At 34.3% G+C, this 19,208-nt stretch overlaps 2 protein-coding genes across 5 annotated transcripts; both read right to left on the bottom strand.

Moving 5' to 3' along the window:
• Positions 1-5,033: 5,033 nt before the first annotated feature.
• LOC106715685 lies at positions 5,034-9,386 on the bottom strand. Of its 4 annotated transcripts, XM_045682527.1 has the most exons (9): positions 8,956-9,386; positions 8,607-8,705; positions 6,945-8,468; positions 6,580-6,699; positions 6,226-6,333; positions 5,969-6,004; positions 5,784-5,846; positions 5,443-5,560; positions 5,034-5,106 (listed from the first exon to the last, which is right to left on the bottom strand). In XM_045682527.1, the coding sequence occupies exons 1-9, from the start codon at positions 9,257-9,259 to the stop codon at positions 5,067-5,069; spliced, it is 2,412 nt and encodes an 803-aa protein (XP_045538483.1). In that variant the 5' UTR covers positions 9,260-9,386; the 3' UTR covers positions 5,034-5,066. The 4 variants fall into 4 exon arrangements, with proteins under 4 accessions (XP_045538483.1, XP_014364509.2, XP_045538482.1 ...); XM_014509023.2 differs by having other exon boundaries at positions 6,945-8,705; XM_045682526.1 differs by having other exon boundaries at positions 5,443-5,557; positions 6,945-8,705.
• A 1,516-nt stretch (positions 9,387-10,902) lies between these two features.
• LOC106715833 (carcinine transporter) lies at positions 10,903-18,614 on the bottom strand. Its single transcript, XM_014509191.2, has 13 exons — positions 18,525-18,614; positions 15,278-15,431; positions 14,858-15,083; positions 14,487-14,673; positions 14,214-14,343; positions 13,875-14,003; positions 13,517-13,709; positions 13,277-13,382; positions 12,463-12,710; positions 12,182-12,261; positions 11,921-12,096; positions 11,281-11,453; positions 10,903-10,968 (listed from the first exon to the last, which is right to left on the bottom strand). The coding sequence occupies exons 2-13, from the start codon at positions 15,348-15,350 to the stop codon at positions 10,935-10,937; spliced, it is 1,755 nt and encodes a 584-aa protein (XP_014364677.2). The 5' UTR covers positions 15,351-15,431; positions 18,525-18,614; the 3' UTR covers positions 10,903-10,934.
• Between the last annotated feature and the right edge of the window lie 594 nt (positions 18,615-19,208).

Genomic DNA, 19,208 nt, shown 5'->3' with positions numbered 1-19,208 from the left:
TTTATGACTTGGTCTATTTAAAACATCTTCATATCTGTCGTAGGGCAACATTTTTTTATCGAAAATAAAATTGTAAGCATCGGAGCGGTAGTCATTCTGCACTTCTTGGATCGATCGACGGAACAAGATGTGCCGATTTTTGTCTGCATTAACATCTCGCTTCATGAGTTCGTGTTGTTTTTCTGCTGATGCCTCGATTTCGTTAACGTTATTGTTTTCATTATTATTTTGATCGTAGTCCTCGTGGTAAGTTTTTATTAAATTTTCTAATCCAGAAAATAATTTCATGCTGTCTACATCCGGAGGTTCGTCTACGTATTGGTTGAAGCCTACGGAGAATCCACTTCCATCAATGTCTTTTATGAAGAGTGTTACATTACCGGCATCTGCGTATGAGTTTTTTAGTTTGCCTGGCATGTCTGGTTGCCGTAGGTTTATAGGTACTTGTACCCTTTGCGGAATGCCGCTGCTTAAAATGTTATTAAATTCAGAATTTTCTGCTTCTGCTGAGTTTTCTATATTTGGCGCGGAGAAGGAGTTTGGATTGGAGTCTGGTTCCTCCAAGTCATCGACAGATTTGACCTCTCCGTCTTGTAGAACGTCTTTCACTTCCTCTATTTTGTTAATCGGATTCTGTTGTCTATGCTCCACTGAACTCATCTTCATTATATTCTTGGGTTTATGTTTGAGAGGATTTTGAGTTCTTTTCTTTATTTGTAAGTGCTCGTGTGTCTTTTTTTTATCACTTTTGCCTAATTCGTCGGATCGTATGGCTTTTTGAATTCTGTCTATTAGACTTTTTACTAGTTTTTTCTTTCTTTCTCCCTTAGCACCGGAGCCGTCAAAATGAGTTTCGATTTCAACGTACAGTTCGTCATCAGCTTTCTTCGTAGCTTTACGAACTGGTTTTATTTTTGGTGTGGTAGCGTCGTAGTCTTCATATCTAACTTTAATTTGTCTTTTCATTCTATCTTTGTTGCTCTTATCCAGTCTGACAAATCCAAATTGTTCCTTATTATATGTTGAATATTTTCTTAGATATTCCAATGCTTTACTTAAATAGTAATATTGATCGTGTTTAGGAATAACTTCGTAAATTCTGTGTGGTTCGTAATTTTTCTTGTGTCTTGAGTTTGGTCCCAGTATTTTTAATTTTAGTACAGTTTTATGTTCGTCGATGCTTAAATTTTCCTTATCTATATTTTGAAGATTAGGTAAATATTTATACTTGATTTTATTTGGACTTTTCATTTTTTCTTGAGAATTACTAAAAGAAAAGTAAACGTGGTTAGGTTTTGTTTTTAAGTTAAGAAGTTTAATGTTTTGTTTCCTGACACATACCTTATTTTGTTCTTCACTTCAATAATATCCAAAGGTTTTATTTCTATAATTGTTTTCATCACGACGTCGGGATCTAAATGACAGTGGAGAGTTATTTTTGAACACATATTTAAATCACTCTGAATAAAAGAAATGAAATCATAAAAAGATAAGTATTACCTTTCGCTTGTATATTTGTATATCCCCTACTATTATAATTCTTGAGAGCTTTGCTAATAGTTTTCGAAATCTCATTATCTTCTACATTTTCTATAACATTTTCTTGAGGCAATCTATGTATAGCCAGGTGTAAGTCTTTTTCTGGTGTTTCTTTTTTTCTACCTATATTATAGTTAGAGAAATATTCTTCGAAAGGTATTTTAGTAAGATCAATTTCGATATTTTCCTCTTTTCTGTTGAATTCTGCTGGATATATTTCTCCTTTGTTATCGATGTTTTCAAGTAGTTTCGTCAATTGAGCGGCGAGTACGTTAATTTTATTTTTATGATAATTAGATACTATATTTTGAGAATCTGTGGAAATGTTTATGGATAAAAAAAGATTTAGAAATTTATTCTTATAATTTTAATTATGCAAGGATTTTCGAAATATTAAAAAGAACATCTCCATCTTTTATACAATTTTTTCATTTATCTTATAACGCCCTTTCTTACCAAAAAAAGTAAACCCTGTTGTAGCTTTAGTGTGATCACATTTGGCGCTTGCTAATTTTATTTTTTCATTTACTTCAAGAGGATTTTTTCATGAATACATATTATTTTAATTTAAGACTAAGATTCTACCAGGAACTAAGATTTTGTTAATCATAAATATCTGATAATTGCTATAACAAAAATTATTTAACATTAATCTTACATATTGATCTTTTTGTTCTGTACGTTGGTTCTGTCTGGTCGTCTATATAGTTCTTATCATATACATTTTCAGTTGTATCGTCGGGCGGGTTGGTTGCTTCACTACTTCTGATGTTTTCTTTATATTCTACATTGTCTGTGGTTTCGTGATTCTGTTTTCCTATAAATTTTAATATGAAATTGTATTGTAGGTAAGTGAGATTAAATATAATACGTAAAAACTAAAATATATCATTAAAAGGTGTCCCTTTAGGCAAGGTTCCGAAGATACTGGCAGCGTTCCCCCTTTGAATGGCTAGACTAATTCTTTGTCCGAGGTAGCTGCCAGCTCTTCGGTCTCCTGTGATGTCGACTAACCTTTTTGCTTTTTTTTTTTATTTTTGTAGGTAAGTTATCTATACTATTATAATAAAGAGGAAAGATTTGAAGAAGAATTGATTGTTTTTGCACTGAATAGGCTCCGAAACTACTGAACCAATTTGAAAAATTCTTTCACTGTTGGAAAGCTACACTATCCTCTGGTAACACAAGCTATATTACTAGACAAAATAAACTATATCTCTCAAAAAAAAAAAAGAACCTGGCATCCATCAGTTTTAAAAGAGTGAAGCAACTGCTGTTCATAAAGTTGATGACGTATCTTCAATAATTTAATGAACTTGATTCGTTGTTTTTGCTCTCGAGCGTGATTGTGGTACAATATGTTCTTACCTTTCTTGGCCAGCAGTCCGTCGATATCGATGAAGACGTTGGTGAGGATTACTGTGAAGGTGAAGGCGGTGGCGAGCAGCGTCACGCAGAACACCCTGTAGAACACGCCGTCGTAGTCGCATCGTGACATATAGGATGCTCTGTTTTATCTTCTCACGTTTTTTATACCTATTGTCTGTGCACAAGGCAAACATTATTTTTGAAGTTAATACATGGATGACCACAAACCAGTTCTCGCACCCTGGAAAATAGCTATATTTGTGGGACGTACAAAGATGATCCAGTAAAATTTATTTAAGCAATTAGTTAATGCAGCAGTCTCACATATTTTTCTTCTTTAATTCAATACATACAAAGAAATGAATAGGTGATAATTAGAAATAATCTATTAACGTAGAATAAAGCTGTTTTTATTATTAATAATTAATTATTATAAATGTATATGAAAAAGTAAATAAAAACTTCAAATTCAATGCTCACCGTTTACAAGAAGAAAGTCAGGAATATTTTTTACAGCGATGTTGTATAAACTTCACGACTCGAATAAGACTGATTTGACTAAATTCCGTTTGCAACTTTGGTGGCATTCAGTGCCACCATTGTTTTGTAAACAGCCATTTAAGTGTTCAATACTTTTTACTTTTATCACGGATTAAAAAATATAACAAAAATCTTCAATGCAATGAATGGATTTTGCTTGAATGGGTGTTAGGTCACGCTTTTTGTAATGGATTTTGATAGCCATGGGTCTGATGGTATCTGTATATTAATAATATCAAATTAATACGTAAAGTGGGCTATGGGTAAACAGCCCTGAATATAATCCTAAAATTTAGTAGTTGAGGTTATACCTACATTTTCCAAAGCGATTATAAATTTTTAAAAATAACACATCTGCGATTGTTAATATAACATGTATTTTATAATTTAAATTTCTAATCGTTTCACAATCACTACTCGACTATCTTTTCGCTCTTTTCTTTCCTGGTATTGTACTGTGGGCCTAGTCCGAATATTTAAAACAATGGCCATAGTCATCAACAGCTCACTATACGTCCCCACTGAGGGGCTCGGAGCCTACCCCAAGTTAAGGGTGACTAGGCCATTAGACTATGGCCATAGTAACGGGCGTAAATTACACCAAAAATCTCATAATAATTTTGATATATTTGACTATTAAGATACGAAGACGCTGGTCACGAAAATTCGTGCTAGGTCCAGTGTAATGTTTAAACAAAATTTGTTTTTGACTGAGTTGGTGTAGTTTTCTAAACTATTAGGCATTTAAAACTTACTTTCGGTCAAGTATACTATAAGACTAAAAATCCTTTATTGGCTAATAGGTTCGACTGACCATTGATTTCTGAGACCAAAATCCCTGTATAAAACATAACGTCATCCCTCTCATTATCTTTGACAAAATAAAGATAGCAATATGTTTTAAATTAAACGAAGATAACTGAGATCAGATCTCAGAAATTGTTTGGTTACGAAAATATTTTGTGCAATTGAAAACTGTAGTTAGTTTACATGAAGTGCTCATTATTGACGTGGTATTTATTGACACATACGATCAGGATTTAGTGAAGTTTTGCTTCTCCGGTGTCAACCAAGAATTTATTTTCTTGGGTGACAATGATTTCATAATTTGAAGGAATTATACTCCAGAACATTTGTGACGTTACGATTAAGGCCACTATACAGGATCGGTTTTAAGTACTAAGTAATGGCATCGGTTGCTTGAAGCGTCGACTTGGCTTGGTGATCTGATTTTCGTATACTTAACATATTAATCTAGGGTTCCAAGTTACTAATAAAGTAGACGATTTTTTGTAGGCTCTTCCATGCAATTGGAACGGTTATATGCCTGCTGATTTTTTATATCCAGAAAAATAATTTATAGTTTATTTTTTTTATCAAAGTTAAGATTACTAAAATTTAACAGATGAACCTTTTCAAAGTTGATATTTATTCAAATATTCAGAAGACATTGGACATTGTTTAGGAAAAATAAATGGTATAGAGATAAAAAGGAAAGGAAAGGATGAAATAACCAACCAGATTTTAAACAACATTCAATTTATTAATATATAAAACAGACATAACATTTTCATATTTTAACGATTGTTCACAATAACTAAGCATTATAGATGTTATATTTATCCTTGTTTCATTTTCCGCATTATGTCCTCGTTGATTCTGGAAAATAGAATATAATTTTACATTGTTACTTTACGACTCACAAGAGTAGGATATTACGAGTTGCCATTATAAACTGTCTTATCATATCTACTAAATGGTCGCTAAGACATCGTAGATTTATTCTGCTAAATCACACTATGGGGCTGCATAAGCTCGTTCCTAACAACGCTACTCTATCCGGTCGCTACTACTAATTCTGTAAGCAGTCAATGTACCATTTCCACTGGAGCAACTGCTTAGAAATAACAATCGCGTGATAAATCGCTTAGTGGAAAAATTATTTTGTCGAAGAGTCAATCACAACTCGTACCAGACCAGAGATATCAATAGTACCTTCGAACATAGGCCCGTCTCTTCTGCTGCAGGTCGAGGGCCACCGGGTCGATGTCGACTCGCGAATCGCTGTCCATGTCGGGCAACAGATCCGATATGCCCTCGCTATCCGGACCTTCTTTAAAATAAGGAACAAAATACAATAATGAAGAATAACAATATAAAACATACGTAATATCTTAGGTTTTAGACACTTAATATTATGGACAATATCTGTGACTACATCTGTGATTTTAGTGTTGAGCCATCATCAAGTCATTATTATGACACCATCATGGCCAGTTGAAGGTGCCTTTGCTTACACTAAAACAAAGTTTACGATGTTATTTATCTGTACTCACCGAATTGACTAGCGTGCACACTGCCGTCGTAGTACACAGTACCTTCTGTATCTCGATTAAACTCTATAACAAAGTAAATTACTTTACAATGGTGGTAATAATCATTTTATTTAAGCATGTATATGAAGCAGTAGGATATTGTTTAATTATAAAATATAAGCCTTTTTAGAATGTTAAGTAATTACCGAATTGTTTGAGGTTCGTCTCTAGTTCGTCGTTATCTGAAACAATAAATTGTTTGATATCGCCAAGTGTTATAATTTTTTTACCAAATAATTTAACTAACTTAACAGAGAAATAAAATCTTTACTCGACTTTAGGTTAGACCCCATTTGCACTAGCGCGACCAGATTCGCCTAGTGGCCTAGTACGTACATATTCGGTTACTGGTAAAGAGATTTAAGAGAATAGATTAAAAATAGAAGTTACTGCTTTAAAATACCTGGGAAGAATAATGGTGAGTCTGCAGGCTCTTGAGCAACTGTACTACTTGACTCACTAGTAGGTGCTTCCGTAGTAGTCGTAGAAGTTGAAGTAATAGTTGTTTCTGCTGAATATAAAATATTTATAACCGCTATAAAACAATAAATCATATGAACTTTTGGATGTATGTAAGTTAATGAAACACTCAGTCATTAATTGATAAGAGAGACCCTTAGTGTAGATCTCCCTTAATGATTGATTGGGAGCCTAAAATTAATCTTAAATACTGAGCGTGAGATCTAGAATCTTTTGGCTCTTTATTTTTTTATTTGATTTGATGAAAGTAATAACATGTAAAAGTATAATATTTAACCTCCAAATAACGTAGTCATAATTATACCCTCAGAAATCTTTGGTACATTCCTCGTCGGTGTAACTTTACTCGTGACATCTGTGTGTTCTGCAAGAATTTTAGGCTGCGCTGCTTTCATTTCTGAAAATTGATGCTTTATATTAATTAAATAAACACTAAAAATAAAGACAAAAAAGAAAAGCTGACTGACAAGCTGAAAAGCTATGATATGGCTACTTTTGTGATGTTAAAATAGTTTTTTTTTTTTATAAGTGAAGGGGGCAAACCAGCAACGGAACACTGAGGTGATCAACGACACCCATGGACATGCTTAACACCAGAGGAACTGGAGATGAGTTGGTGGCCTTTAACGAAGTTGAACTTACCAATAGCACGCAGTCTTCTCAACGCTTTTTCTATACACCAATGCAACATTTGTTCATTATCGTTCTGACCAATCTCATTACAAAAATTTGATGCCATTGTCATGAAAGGATCTTTCGTAGCTACTTTTTTAATCTTCTTCGGAAATCGCCTCTCTTTGTAATTAATGTTAGTTTTATTTGTTAATTTCATGTCCTCTTTCTTCAAAACAACGTTAAAATCGTTACCGATGTGCTTTCTTTTTCCAGTTTTTTTAGAATATTTAATCCAACGTTTCCCGCGATTCAATTTAGGGGACTTGCTTACTTGATTGTAAGGTTTGATTTCGTTTATAGGTATTAGATTTGTGCTTTTCGGTACAAATCTGGGACGTTCGTTTCTTTTATTCTTGGCATTACGCGTGAAAGAATTTCCTAGACTCGGTACGAAACTTGATAAGATTTTGTTTTTCATTAAGACATCAATGTACGTGTTGTTGAAGTAGTATTTGTAAATTAAATCGTCTACTGGATGATCGTCTTTTTCCTTCAATAGTTGGTTATCGTAATTTACAATGCGACTGATTGAAGGAACTGAAAATAAATTGATCTTGACTGATTCAGTATTTGGCGCTTGAGTACTAGTTGTGGTTACAATAGGTTTGTCGTTATCATTAACATTAACTTCAGTGTTATCTTTAGGCTTCGTTAACATTGCACTTAATTTTTGTGGTATTGTATTTTTAGTGTCGATGTAAATCTGTTTTGCTTTCTTTAAAATTCTAGCGAAATTGTTCTGCCTCAGAGATATTTCATTTTGGGTTTTCGCTATTAAGTTTTGCTTTAGATTTATTTTCTCGTTCTGTGCCAACATAAGTTTTTGAATGTTATAAAACTGTTGTTGTTGAATTAAGAACTTTTTCTGTTGGTTTTCGAATTCCGCCAAGTTCTTCATCAATTCGCTTTCCTTATTATTGTAAAAATCTTCTTTCCTACGTAATTTGTCTTCTAATTCCTTTAATTTCTCGTTAAATTTCATCAAATACAAATATTTAACATCGAAATCTTGAAACTTTGTCATTAAGAGTTGAGCATTTTTCATAAATTCGTCATTAACAGAAGTAAGTTTTGTATGTATTCTTTTGATATCGTTATGTTGTTTCATTACTTTCTTGAATGTTTTTGTTAACATTGATAATACTTTGACTAAGCCTTTTTCAGTCATTGGCTTATTCTTCATTGGCTTAGTTTCCTCTGCTTTTGGTAGAATCTTGTAAGCATTGACGTCAGGTAACGGTGCCGTCTGATGCCAAGCTCTGTCGTCACCTTCGAATACGTTACGATCCATTTTATTTGATTCAAAGCTGTCTTCTGTCTTGTTCATTTCCTCGCTGAATTCAATTTTCTTTATAATTTCCGATTCATAATCGCGTTGCATGCTACGTTTCGGAATCACAATTGTTGTATTCTGGTATGTGATTGTATCATTTTGATTTTTTGTAATTTGGGATTCAGATTTGACTAAATTGTCTATACTGAGACCTAAATCTGGAATTATTTTGGAAAAGTTATATTCTCTGGTATTATAAATATCTTTGGTAGACGATCCTTCGGATTTTAATAGCTCTCTTTTATTATTAGTAAGCATGATGGCGACGTCGTATGGAAAATCTTTAAATACTGTACCGGGTTTGAATTTTGATGTTATTTTAGATTTTGTGAATGTTGCCTTATCACTTTTTGTGTTCTTTTCAGCGGTTGTATTTTTATTTCTAATCTGTCCATCTGCAACAAAAGTATTACCGTAATCATTTTCCTGTAATACACATATAAGATTGATTAATTTTAAAGACAAAAGTAAAAACAAAGGGCAGGAAGAGATTATAAAAAATTAGGCTATTTTTTTTTAAATAGTAGTTGACGAGTTTTAGAAGAATGTTACGTAAGTATGTACTACACTTACAATAGTTACTTTTGAGGAAAGTCGTGTGACACAGTGGGTATGTTAAATTTTTATGTATAACAAGTGTTTTACCCTTTGCTGATCTTTTTGTCCTTTCAATATAGTTAGGAACCATCACAGAGTCTGGCATAAAATTCTCTCCGAACGGATCGAAGTTGTTACGAAGCAAACTATCAGCATCTAGGGAACTCTCCCTGAATATGAAGTCACCTGACGCCTTAGAGGGTTGATCGTCCCCGGCCTTTCGTATCCACACACCTTTGTTTACGATCTTGTTCTTCTCCAATTTGGGCTTCATGAATGATTCATTTTCCAAATACGCTGCAGCGATAAAGCCGATTGAACAAAGTATCGTTAACAATGTGATTGTTGACATCACAATAGTTCATATCGCGCGAAGACCGTGCTGAATGGCTGTTCGCGGGCTTGTGAGGAATTCCCTCCGTATGTCAACTGATATCCGAAACGAAACACCGTTTTTTTGTCTGTTTGTAAATAATCGATGTGTGTTGTGCTTCGATCTCGATATATTTGTCGATATTTTTAATTATTACTCGATGTATATTTTTAATTTTAAACACTTTGCAGCATTAAAAAGTGTGTTTATTGTTAACTTACCTTAATTGTATTAAAAATTAAGATTTTTTCATTCGATAGTTTTGAACGATCTAATGTTATATGTTTCCGGATGCAAATTATTTTCTTTGTAATGTTTTAAATATTAAAGACTATTTACAACCATGTTGTTACACTTACAATCTACTTCCGAAAGGCAAATACAAAAAAAATCTGTTTTCTCAAGTAAATAAAATAAATTTCTACTTGTGTTTTAGCCGCTAAAATTTATGGAGACAAGACTTTATAAAAAAGCACTATTTTATTATATCATATGCGAAAGTAATTTTGATTATCTGCTGAATAATTTATAAAAAATATCGATATGGCCCATCACTAGTTGTGTTTACGTCGCACGCGCTCGTACTCTTTATTTGTTTTTGTTTGTTTTGGGATGAATTTTATTTTTTCCGCGGCTTGCGAATATTTCGGCGTCCTTTTGGAGCGATACGCGTGTTTATAAACAAACGGTATACCGATGTTTACACAGGCGTATACTTTTTATTACTTATTTTAGTAATATTATAAATGCGAATGTTTAGATGGATGCTTGTTTGAAGGTATCTCCGTACGGCTGAACGGATCTTGATGAAATTTGGTACAGATGTAGAACATAGTCTAGAAGAACCCATAGGTGATAAGTTTATTTTTAATTCCGCGCGGACGGAGTCGCGGGCGACAGCTACTAATATTATAAATGTGAATGTTTAAATGGATGGATGGATGAATGTTTGAAGGTATCTTCATAATAGCTCATCAGATCTCGTTCAAATTTGGCAAAGATGAACATGATCTGGAGAGGAATTTTTTTTTTAATGTTCCGCGCGTACTTGTTCGCGAGCGACAGGTAGTGTTGAATATTCTTAATGTAATTAAATTGTTTAAACTTTCGTGAGACATAATAATGAATTAATTAAGAACAGCTTAACTCACGTATGATTGTCCGGTGACGGCACCGACTAGTTTCGTACCCTTCGCAAAGCGACCGCGAAGTCCTCAAAATAAACACTCGCTCCTGAAGATGGACACCGTCATACGTGAGTTAAGCCGTTATTAATCAATTAATTTATTCTTTATGTAGTTATAAGGTTACAACTCTTAGGGTGAACAGAGATATGTACAATATATAATAATTTATTCCTTAATTATACTCATTTAGTAATATGAAACATAACCTGAAATAAATGGGACTCAAAAGAATGGTTTGATTTATTTATATGTGTTCCTATGATTTTTATATTTTTTAAGAAAGTTATAATAGTAAAATTTTCCGTTTACATTTTAGGAGGTATAAAACAAAAAGAAACTACAAATACATAGTAAAATTGTATTAGTAAAATGTATATTTTTATATTGTCATTTCACTACATTATAAAACAAATAATATTTGAAAAAAATTCTATGAACACTTTCAAATTGCATTTATTTTTGGCATTTCAACTGAGGTCAGCATTCCCGCGCTTGGCTTTTCTGCAAAAAAACAACAATAATATTAATAAGTACAAACATCATGCAAAGTTTGTGTGGAATTCTATCGTACGGATTATTATCATACTTCTTACATTTATAACTACGGTTGAAATAAGATAAGCATTCACAGTGTAGTCGCTACTTTTAACGTGTTTCATTGCTATAAAAAAAACATAATATTTCCTTTCATGAATTAAAATATAATCATTATTAAATTCTTAAATCTGAAATACAAAAATGTCTTACTGTTTTGACTTTATAATGTACCAATAATACATTTTCAACCTTACTTCTTTCTACTATCCACGTTACCTGTTGAAGCAGGGCATATCCCAGAACTTCTGTCCCCGGCCATAGTCTTCTCCATCTTGCAGGGTCTGCGGCATGTCCTTGCCCGTGGACTCCGGCAGGCACATGCACAAGCAGCCTCCGGCTATTGCTATCGTCCCTAAGATCAGCAGTGGGATCTCAGTCGCTATAGTCGCCTGGGGAGATTGGAGCACAAAATTTACGGTTAGTGAGATTTTAGGATTATCAGGAACAAAGGTTCACAATTAACTCAGGATTTGATAAATTTAAATGAATAAAAGCATTACTATGAAGTTAGCATTAGTTGCCGCTGTAGATAGAATGATTCAAGCATTTATAGTAGCATTTTTTAGCGTTTATCAATCGCTGCTGATTTCTCAAAGATGTCCGTGTACTTCGATCTTGCTAAACCAACAGCTTCGCAAGAAGTAATGAGCGATTATATAAATAAAGGACAAATTGGAAAAGTAATTTTTCATGTTGCTATAGTGCAGATGAAGGATCCGAGAGTGCGCTGAATGCGTGAGGTACAGGTTAGCTGGGCATTGTGGCAATTAATTGAGGCCTACGTCCAGGAGTGGACTATTATCTAAATGTATGGATGGATATGTGTAGTTCGTTACAGTTTATGTCTTATCCTCACCATATAGACAATATAGGGCACGAGTATGGTAGCAATATAGCCGGTCATGTGAATGAGGGCGAGGCCCTGCGCGCGCACCACCGTAGGCAGCAGCTCGGCCGCATATTGCATGCCAATGTTATACGAGATGTTTACTGAGAACCGACCCACGATCGCCAGCGATGCTGAGGGGATACCTAAGAGAGTTAACAAGGGTTAATAATAATATTGTGGAATTGTGTATTATTTGTTTATATCACTGTACTCGTCGTCGCAACTCACCTAATGGTACAGTGGTAGCCAGTAAGCTGAATATTCCACTTATCACCATGGATCCAAACGCCAGCCAGCGACGTCCCACTCTAAAACATATTTACATCTATATGACACTGAAAACTAAATGTGAATCAATATCAATATGTTCGACAAGTAAACTAAAGGTTACCAAGGAAAAATACCTCGAACCCTCTTATCATATAATTATTTGCTAGACATTTTTCTTCCTTAGATAATCTGTAATGTTTTGCTTAGTTGCAAACAGACTGAACCGATGTCATACTAACATATCCAGTGTGAGAATAAGCAGTACATCAGCAGGGAACTCGGTAGCGGTGGCGACGGTGAAGGTGAGGAAGATGTCGAGGCCGAGAGAGCCGACGTTCCTCACGTGACCATCGAACGCCATCGCGATCGACATCCAGATAAATAGCAGCAGTATACTGTTACGTCGCATCCGCGGCGTACGGAATAGGTCCAGTACTGAGTAGTTCTTCACCTCTTGCTCGGATCTCGCTATTTCTGATGCCGTCTCCTGGAAATGGAGGGTATTATGTATGTTTAAAATTTACTTGATAGATATGAGCGTCGGTGGCTCAGGAGTTTAAGCACTTGACTTGCAATCTGCAGGTCCTGGGTTCGAATCCCGCCATGTACCAATGTGTTTTTCGATTTTCGATTTACATATGTACATTCATCCGACGTTCTTAAGGTGAAGGAAAACATCGTGATGCTGCACATATCTGAGAAGAAATTCAATGATATGTGTGAAGTCAACCAACCCGCACTTGGCCAGCGTGGTTGACTATGGCCTAGTCACCCCTAACTTGGGGTAGACTCCGAGCCCCTCGGTGGGGACGTATAGTGAGCTGATGATGATGAATATTTACTTCGTCTTGTTATATCAGTGGCCTTGGATGTAGAAACAGTAAGTTCATGCCCTGCTTAGTGTCGTTATGTGGCCACAAGTAACTTTGTGTAGGGACTGAATGTTTTAGTAAGTCTGTGAAACAAAGGAATCAAGATACAGCCGGCTGGTTAGAGGTCCTTGGTTTTAATGTTTTGTTTTAATTAAAAAAATGTAACCTTTAAGCGGTGTACCTTAAATTCCTTTAACACTCCTTCCGGTATTTTTTTCCCATTGACTCTCTCGAACTTCTTTAGAATCTTGATCGCTTCGTCGAATCGCCCCTGTGATATCAACCACCTGAAATACAAGAATGAATGATGAAGAAGTATCATGATTATTACACCTTGTGATGAAAAAGTAATCATCATAAGTGTATTGTTAGACAGTTTCTGTCCCCAAGACTCAATCGATATTGATAACTTTTGGTTAACCTAGCACTTTCTGGTACCACGCAGGGTGTGAAGATGGAAAGCACGAGTGGTACGCTGGTGATGAGCGTATAGATCTTCCAGTCGGCGACGGCGAGCGCAATCCAGGGTAGCAAGCAGGCCGCGAATGTGAAGTACACTGCTATCGACATGTTCGCCACAAACGTACGCCATTTCGGACCCACGTATTCTACCACTGAGGACAAGTAGATATGGACACATTCGTTAGAAGTAATCTAAATGGTACTAGATTGAAAAAAAGTCAAGGCAGTAATAAGGTAAAGAGTAGTAAGTTATGAAATCTAAGACATTAATAAGTGAATGTATGTCAGAATATAAACAAATACTAAATGTCCCTTACCAACAATATACATGATAACAAAGCAGTTGTCGTAGGCGAGGCCGACCAGGAACCGGCACAGGCAGAACGACCAGAAGCTATTGGAGAACGCAGTGCCCACGCCAGCGAAAAAACCCGTCATATTTGTACCTAGAATATGTAGGTAACAATAATGTATCTAGAGTATAGTATCTGAATCCTGCGAAAGTGATTTTTGACTTGACGTGATTTAATTGCAAATACACAGCCACTTTTCGTTGTATCTTACATGATAAGGAATGATTAAGTAGAAGGTGTAGTTAAGTTCACTGGGTCTTATAATTTAGATAATATTCTGAAATATAAGACAGTTTAACTAACCAACTAATGCTGGTATTCTCCCGTACTTATCCGCAATCCATCCGAACAGCAAGCCCCCAACGATGGCGCCACAGAAGAAGACTGATTGCGCAGTCGCAGGATAGTTGTCTTTGTCGCATACCCAGCCCAGCTATTGATCAGAAAGGGAAAAATTATTACAAAGTCCGCATTTCTCTGTTTATTGGAGCGTAAGGTTTTCGTGCGTGCTAATGATCACAGTGGTGTAGATTTCTAAAAGGACGCTGTTATAAGATTTAGGTGCTTCTTACTTACCTGTGTAGCAATTGTTTCATACGGGACATCGGTAAAGTTGAATTCCCATTGTTCTTGGCACTTCTTTATCGGCCAGCTCTTATCCGGTTCTGTAACTCCCTTCTCCAGAATCTTCTGCCAGTCTACATCGTACACATGACATCTGTCGTATTTGTTGTCTTCCAGAAGTGGGATTGACAAATGTTTCCTGAAAAGAAGATAAAAACTTTTATCTTTATCGTTTTTTCAAGGAATATGAGGTCCGATTCACTTGTCGCTTGCTGTACTCGTATTTCGACTATTATTATATATTCGTATATCGACTTTAAGGAATATTTTTGGATTGGAAATATCTAGAGAATATCAATAAACTAGTTATCCAAGTTCCTTACCTTTCTTCTACAGTCAGATTACTAAGTTCCGGCACTCGGCACCAGTGCTGCTCGGGTACTATCGTCATGAAGATTTGCGAAAAGTAGACGAAGGCGAAGAAGAAGCCGAAGGGTATCATGAGAATGAAGAGGATCCTCTGGTACCAACCGAAGTCACCGATGTACGGGAACAGGTCGTCTAGGTCCTTCAGTCTTCTAGGACTGGCCGTCTCTTTAGCTGATGAAACTGTACATGTAGGAATAGAATTTGAACTTTTAGTTGCCGAGGGACTTTACTCCAAAACGGGGAAGAAATAAAGTTTTTTTTTTATTTATTTATATGAACCTAATTTCCATGAACATGATCTTCATCGTTAGTTTTAAAGAAGTATATTTTAAGAAAGAAAAGTTAAAAGATAAATGATATTGGTATAGGCTTACCGTCGCTCGTCATTTCAAAGGCCGCATTGTCGATAGCGAACCTGAACTTATTCTCCTTCTCATGTGATTCCATTTTGGAATAGAGTTTTTCCCTTAAAAGACACTTTCCTCGACGTTTTTCTGGTTACGAGAACACTAAGCTGGACTCGCTTTACTGTAAGAAAAACAAATTATTCCTTCAAATATTACAATTTGTAAAGTAATTAGTGTAGTTCAGAGGAACCCAAAAATATTTTCTTGCAGACCCCTTACAAAATTTTTCTTCTCTACTTTGCAAAACCTACACTTTATTCCCTGCGGTTTCAATCCCTCTCCACCGAGAGGCCTATGCACCAAGGGTTTTACTAACTTTCTTGATTTCTTTAACATACTACATAAGTAGTTAATTTGTAACTAAATGAGTTCTTAATAACCTAATGACATAAGAATAAGAACACAAGCTTATTTATGGTATATTACGCATTGTCTATCAGCCAGTTACAATCAGTTTGTATTGTTGACGTTACATAGAACAATTATTAGTATCACATACTATGATGTCATTGCACGCACACTGCGAACATCTCAACACATCTCTATACGTAAACTGATTGCTGAATATAATTTGGACGGACATTTAAATTAAAAAAAATGGTTCTTTGCATGAAAAGAATGTCGTGTCTTGCAGATTCTTAACTCTATTTTTCAAAGTAGTGATTGATCTTTGTCAAGGTTATCATTTTAAGAAAGAAAGAAATAAAGAAAGAAAGGAAGAAAGTCCTTTATTACCACACAAATACAAGAGAAAAAAAAATATCACAGCACATATTTATGAAAATAATTTAGAGAAATGTGGTAAAAGGGGCCAGCTCAGCGTATGCTTAGACCGCCTAAACAGTCCCTGTGCTGGTTTTCAGTTGGCTCTTTTACATCCACCTGAATAATTAGATAACATGGAGGGATAACACAGTCTATTCTATATATGCGATATTGCCAGTTTTATTGTATGTGTTCTATTGCCAGTTTAAACTGGATATTAAGGTTATATATCAATTAATTTCTAACTTATAAATGAAGGAAATGTCGCCCGCGATTCCGACAGCGCGGAATTAAAAAAAAGATAATAAGTAGCCTATATGTTCTTTCAGACTATGTTCTACGTCTGTGCCAAATTTCATCAAGATCCTGTGAGCAGTTCCGGAGATACCTTTAAACAAACATACATCCATCTAAACATACATATTTATAATACTAGTAAGACTAGCAAGATAAGATAGTAACTTAATAACTTTTACTCATAGCATTAGAAATAACATAAGACCAGTGTAAAAAAGGTAGGATCTTATATTTTAGATAACACTGCAATCAGTAATAAGTACATGACAACTATTTTTATTATGTAATGTTGCGTACGCTGAGTTGTCATAGTGTCACTTCTTTTACATACACTATGAGCCATCATATCTGAATTAGCTCTTTTCTGAAGCATAGCCTAATTAGTACAATTAATATGAAAATGTAATAACAAAATAATACACACAAGAGGCATTTTTAAAATTATTAGATACTAGCTGTCGCCCGTTCCGTTCGCGCGGTATTTAAAAAAAAAACTTGATAAGTAGCCTATGTGTTCTTCCAGACTATGATCTATGCCAAATTTCATCGACATCTGTTGAGCCGTTCTGGAGATACCTTCAAACATCCATCCATCCATCTAAATATTCGCATTAAAAATTAGTAAGATGTTTAAACATGATGTTTATAACTTCAAAGTGAAGCGACGTGCCGTTGAATAAAATAAGTATATAGTATTTACATAAGGAGTATTTACTTAACAGCTATAAAGTTTTAATGTCTCTTCATTGTACAGTGTTGAAGCGTGGATAAAGACAACGTGAACAGATTATACGAAATAGATAACATTGCGGGATTTTTTTATGAATAAGCAGATGTCTTAAATTTTTACATCCTTACAGCAGTAAAAAAGAAAATAGAAAAGAAAAAAAATTATGAGAAAAAAGGCAAGAATATGCCTGATTTTTTTTCTAAATTTTAGTATTTTTGAACTATCACAAATAAGATCCAGGCTTCTTCTAGGATATGGTATACGACAATAGACGAAAGGATTCATTTAAATTAACAAGTCCAAACAGTACTTTAGATTTACTATTTTATAAGCTTTTAATGTATAAATAGTAAATTTAAACATTTTTAATCAAAAAAACTCGAATAAACTGAAGGACATGAAACAGACAGGATTCCTAGAATAGAATAAGCGATTGTAATTTCACGAGCTTAAGAGTAGGTTACCACTGCCGATACAGATGTTAAGAAATATATAAATATCCCTTTCATTTCCTAAGAAAAAAGGAGAGATATCTATGTTTTTTTCTACAGGTGTATCAGCTATGGAAAATTACGATGACGAGCATGTGGCGGCTTACCATCGATCTGTGACGTCACCTGGCCTTGCTGTATAAATATATTTCTAGTAACATATTTGTTTATGGAATTTAAAAACATGGAGAAATTAACACTATTATATCATAATATAAAGAGTAATATTGTTGTAAGTTATTTTTAAAATGTTGCTATTTCCCGCGCAATATTCTTACTTTTTTTTTAATCTTATCCATTTTATTTGGCGTTGTGAAATTTTCAGCCTGTTGTTAAAATGAAGTCCAGTATTAATTTGCCTCGTAACATAAAATCGTGTTTGACCAAAAATATTTTATTTATACAAATTTATCCAGATTTTGTTAATTTAAATTAATAATACATATAAGTTAATTTTAAATGTAAACTAGCTTTTACCGGAATTTCCGCGCGGAATAAAAAAAATGCACACAAGATAAAAAAAGTTTCTATGCCCGTCTCCTGGTTCTAAGCTACCTGCCCACTAATTTTCAGTCAAATCGATTCAGCCGTTCTTGAGTTATAAATAGTGTAACTAACACGACTTTCTTTTGTATAATAGATTGTATCGTCGTTGGTGGTAATAATTGTCTGAGTGACTGACAATTTAAAATCCAAATAAATCTTCAATACTTGAAAATGTGAAGATACATATTGTAGCAATTTAAAATTTAATATAATCATATTATTTTATTATGTATTAAAGACTTTAAAGTTGAATGATTACTTTATTATTTTAACTAAAACTTATGTTTCAGCACCAGAAATATGAAAGAAATTAAATTTGAATATATGTTAATTATATCGACTATATCTTAAATTATGTTAGTTAATTTTTAAACCTCTCACTTACCCGATTTTTTTTAACTAGTTGCCACCAAAGACGCTATAACACAAGTAATTTACAGGAAAGAATAAAACGCTAGTAGACTTGTGTCTTGTTCGGTTACTGATAATGAAATGGCGCTTAGCAATTAGTTGATTCTCTTTTGTTATATTTTGCCGTTTCCCGCGAAACAAATAAATCCTAATATTAAGGTAGGTTTCCACTATCAACTTATTTATGTTAAAACGTCATCCCTTACATACGCTTTGAAAAAATAGAGACAGTAATAATGTTTAAAACAAGCGTCAAAGGCAGTCGAATTTCACGCTTACGTAATTAATAACTGAAGTTATTTTTAGTGGTCGTCAGCTGAAAGACAATGACAGTATAATATATTTTACAGTTTCATGAATGGTTTTAATGAATTTGTCTACATTATAACGCTGTCAATTGTTAATTAGGGTCTGATTGCTATTGTTGGCACAAACTAAGATTATAAATGGTTCGGAGGTTCGAATCCAGAAATCTAAGAGGCTATTAGCCTCTTTAATTGAACGTGTGGTGTGTAAGGTAACTGATTGCTTCTGCGGCAACTAATTCTATGTAATCATATGAAAAAGAATTATAATCCTACTTAATATTAGTACGATAAGTAAATATTCCATTATAAAAAAAACGCAAGACTTTTAAAGGAGTGTAATTTTACACATC

This window comes from Papilio machaon, chromosome 19 (genome assembly GCF_912999745.1).
Source record: "Papilio machaon chromosome 19, ilPapMach1.1, whole genome shotgun sequence".
Classification (NCBI taxonomy): domain Eukaryota; kingdom Metazoa; phylum Arthropoda; class Insecta; order Lepidoptera; family Papilionidae; genus Papilio; species Papilio machaon.
This window is presented reverse-complemented; position numbering and strand designations above follow the sequence as displayed.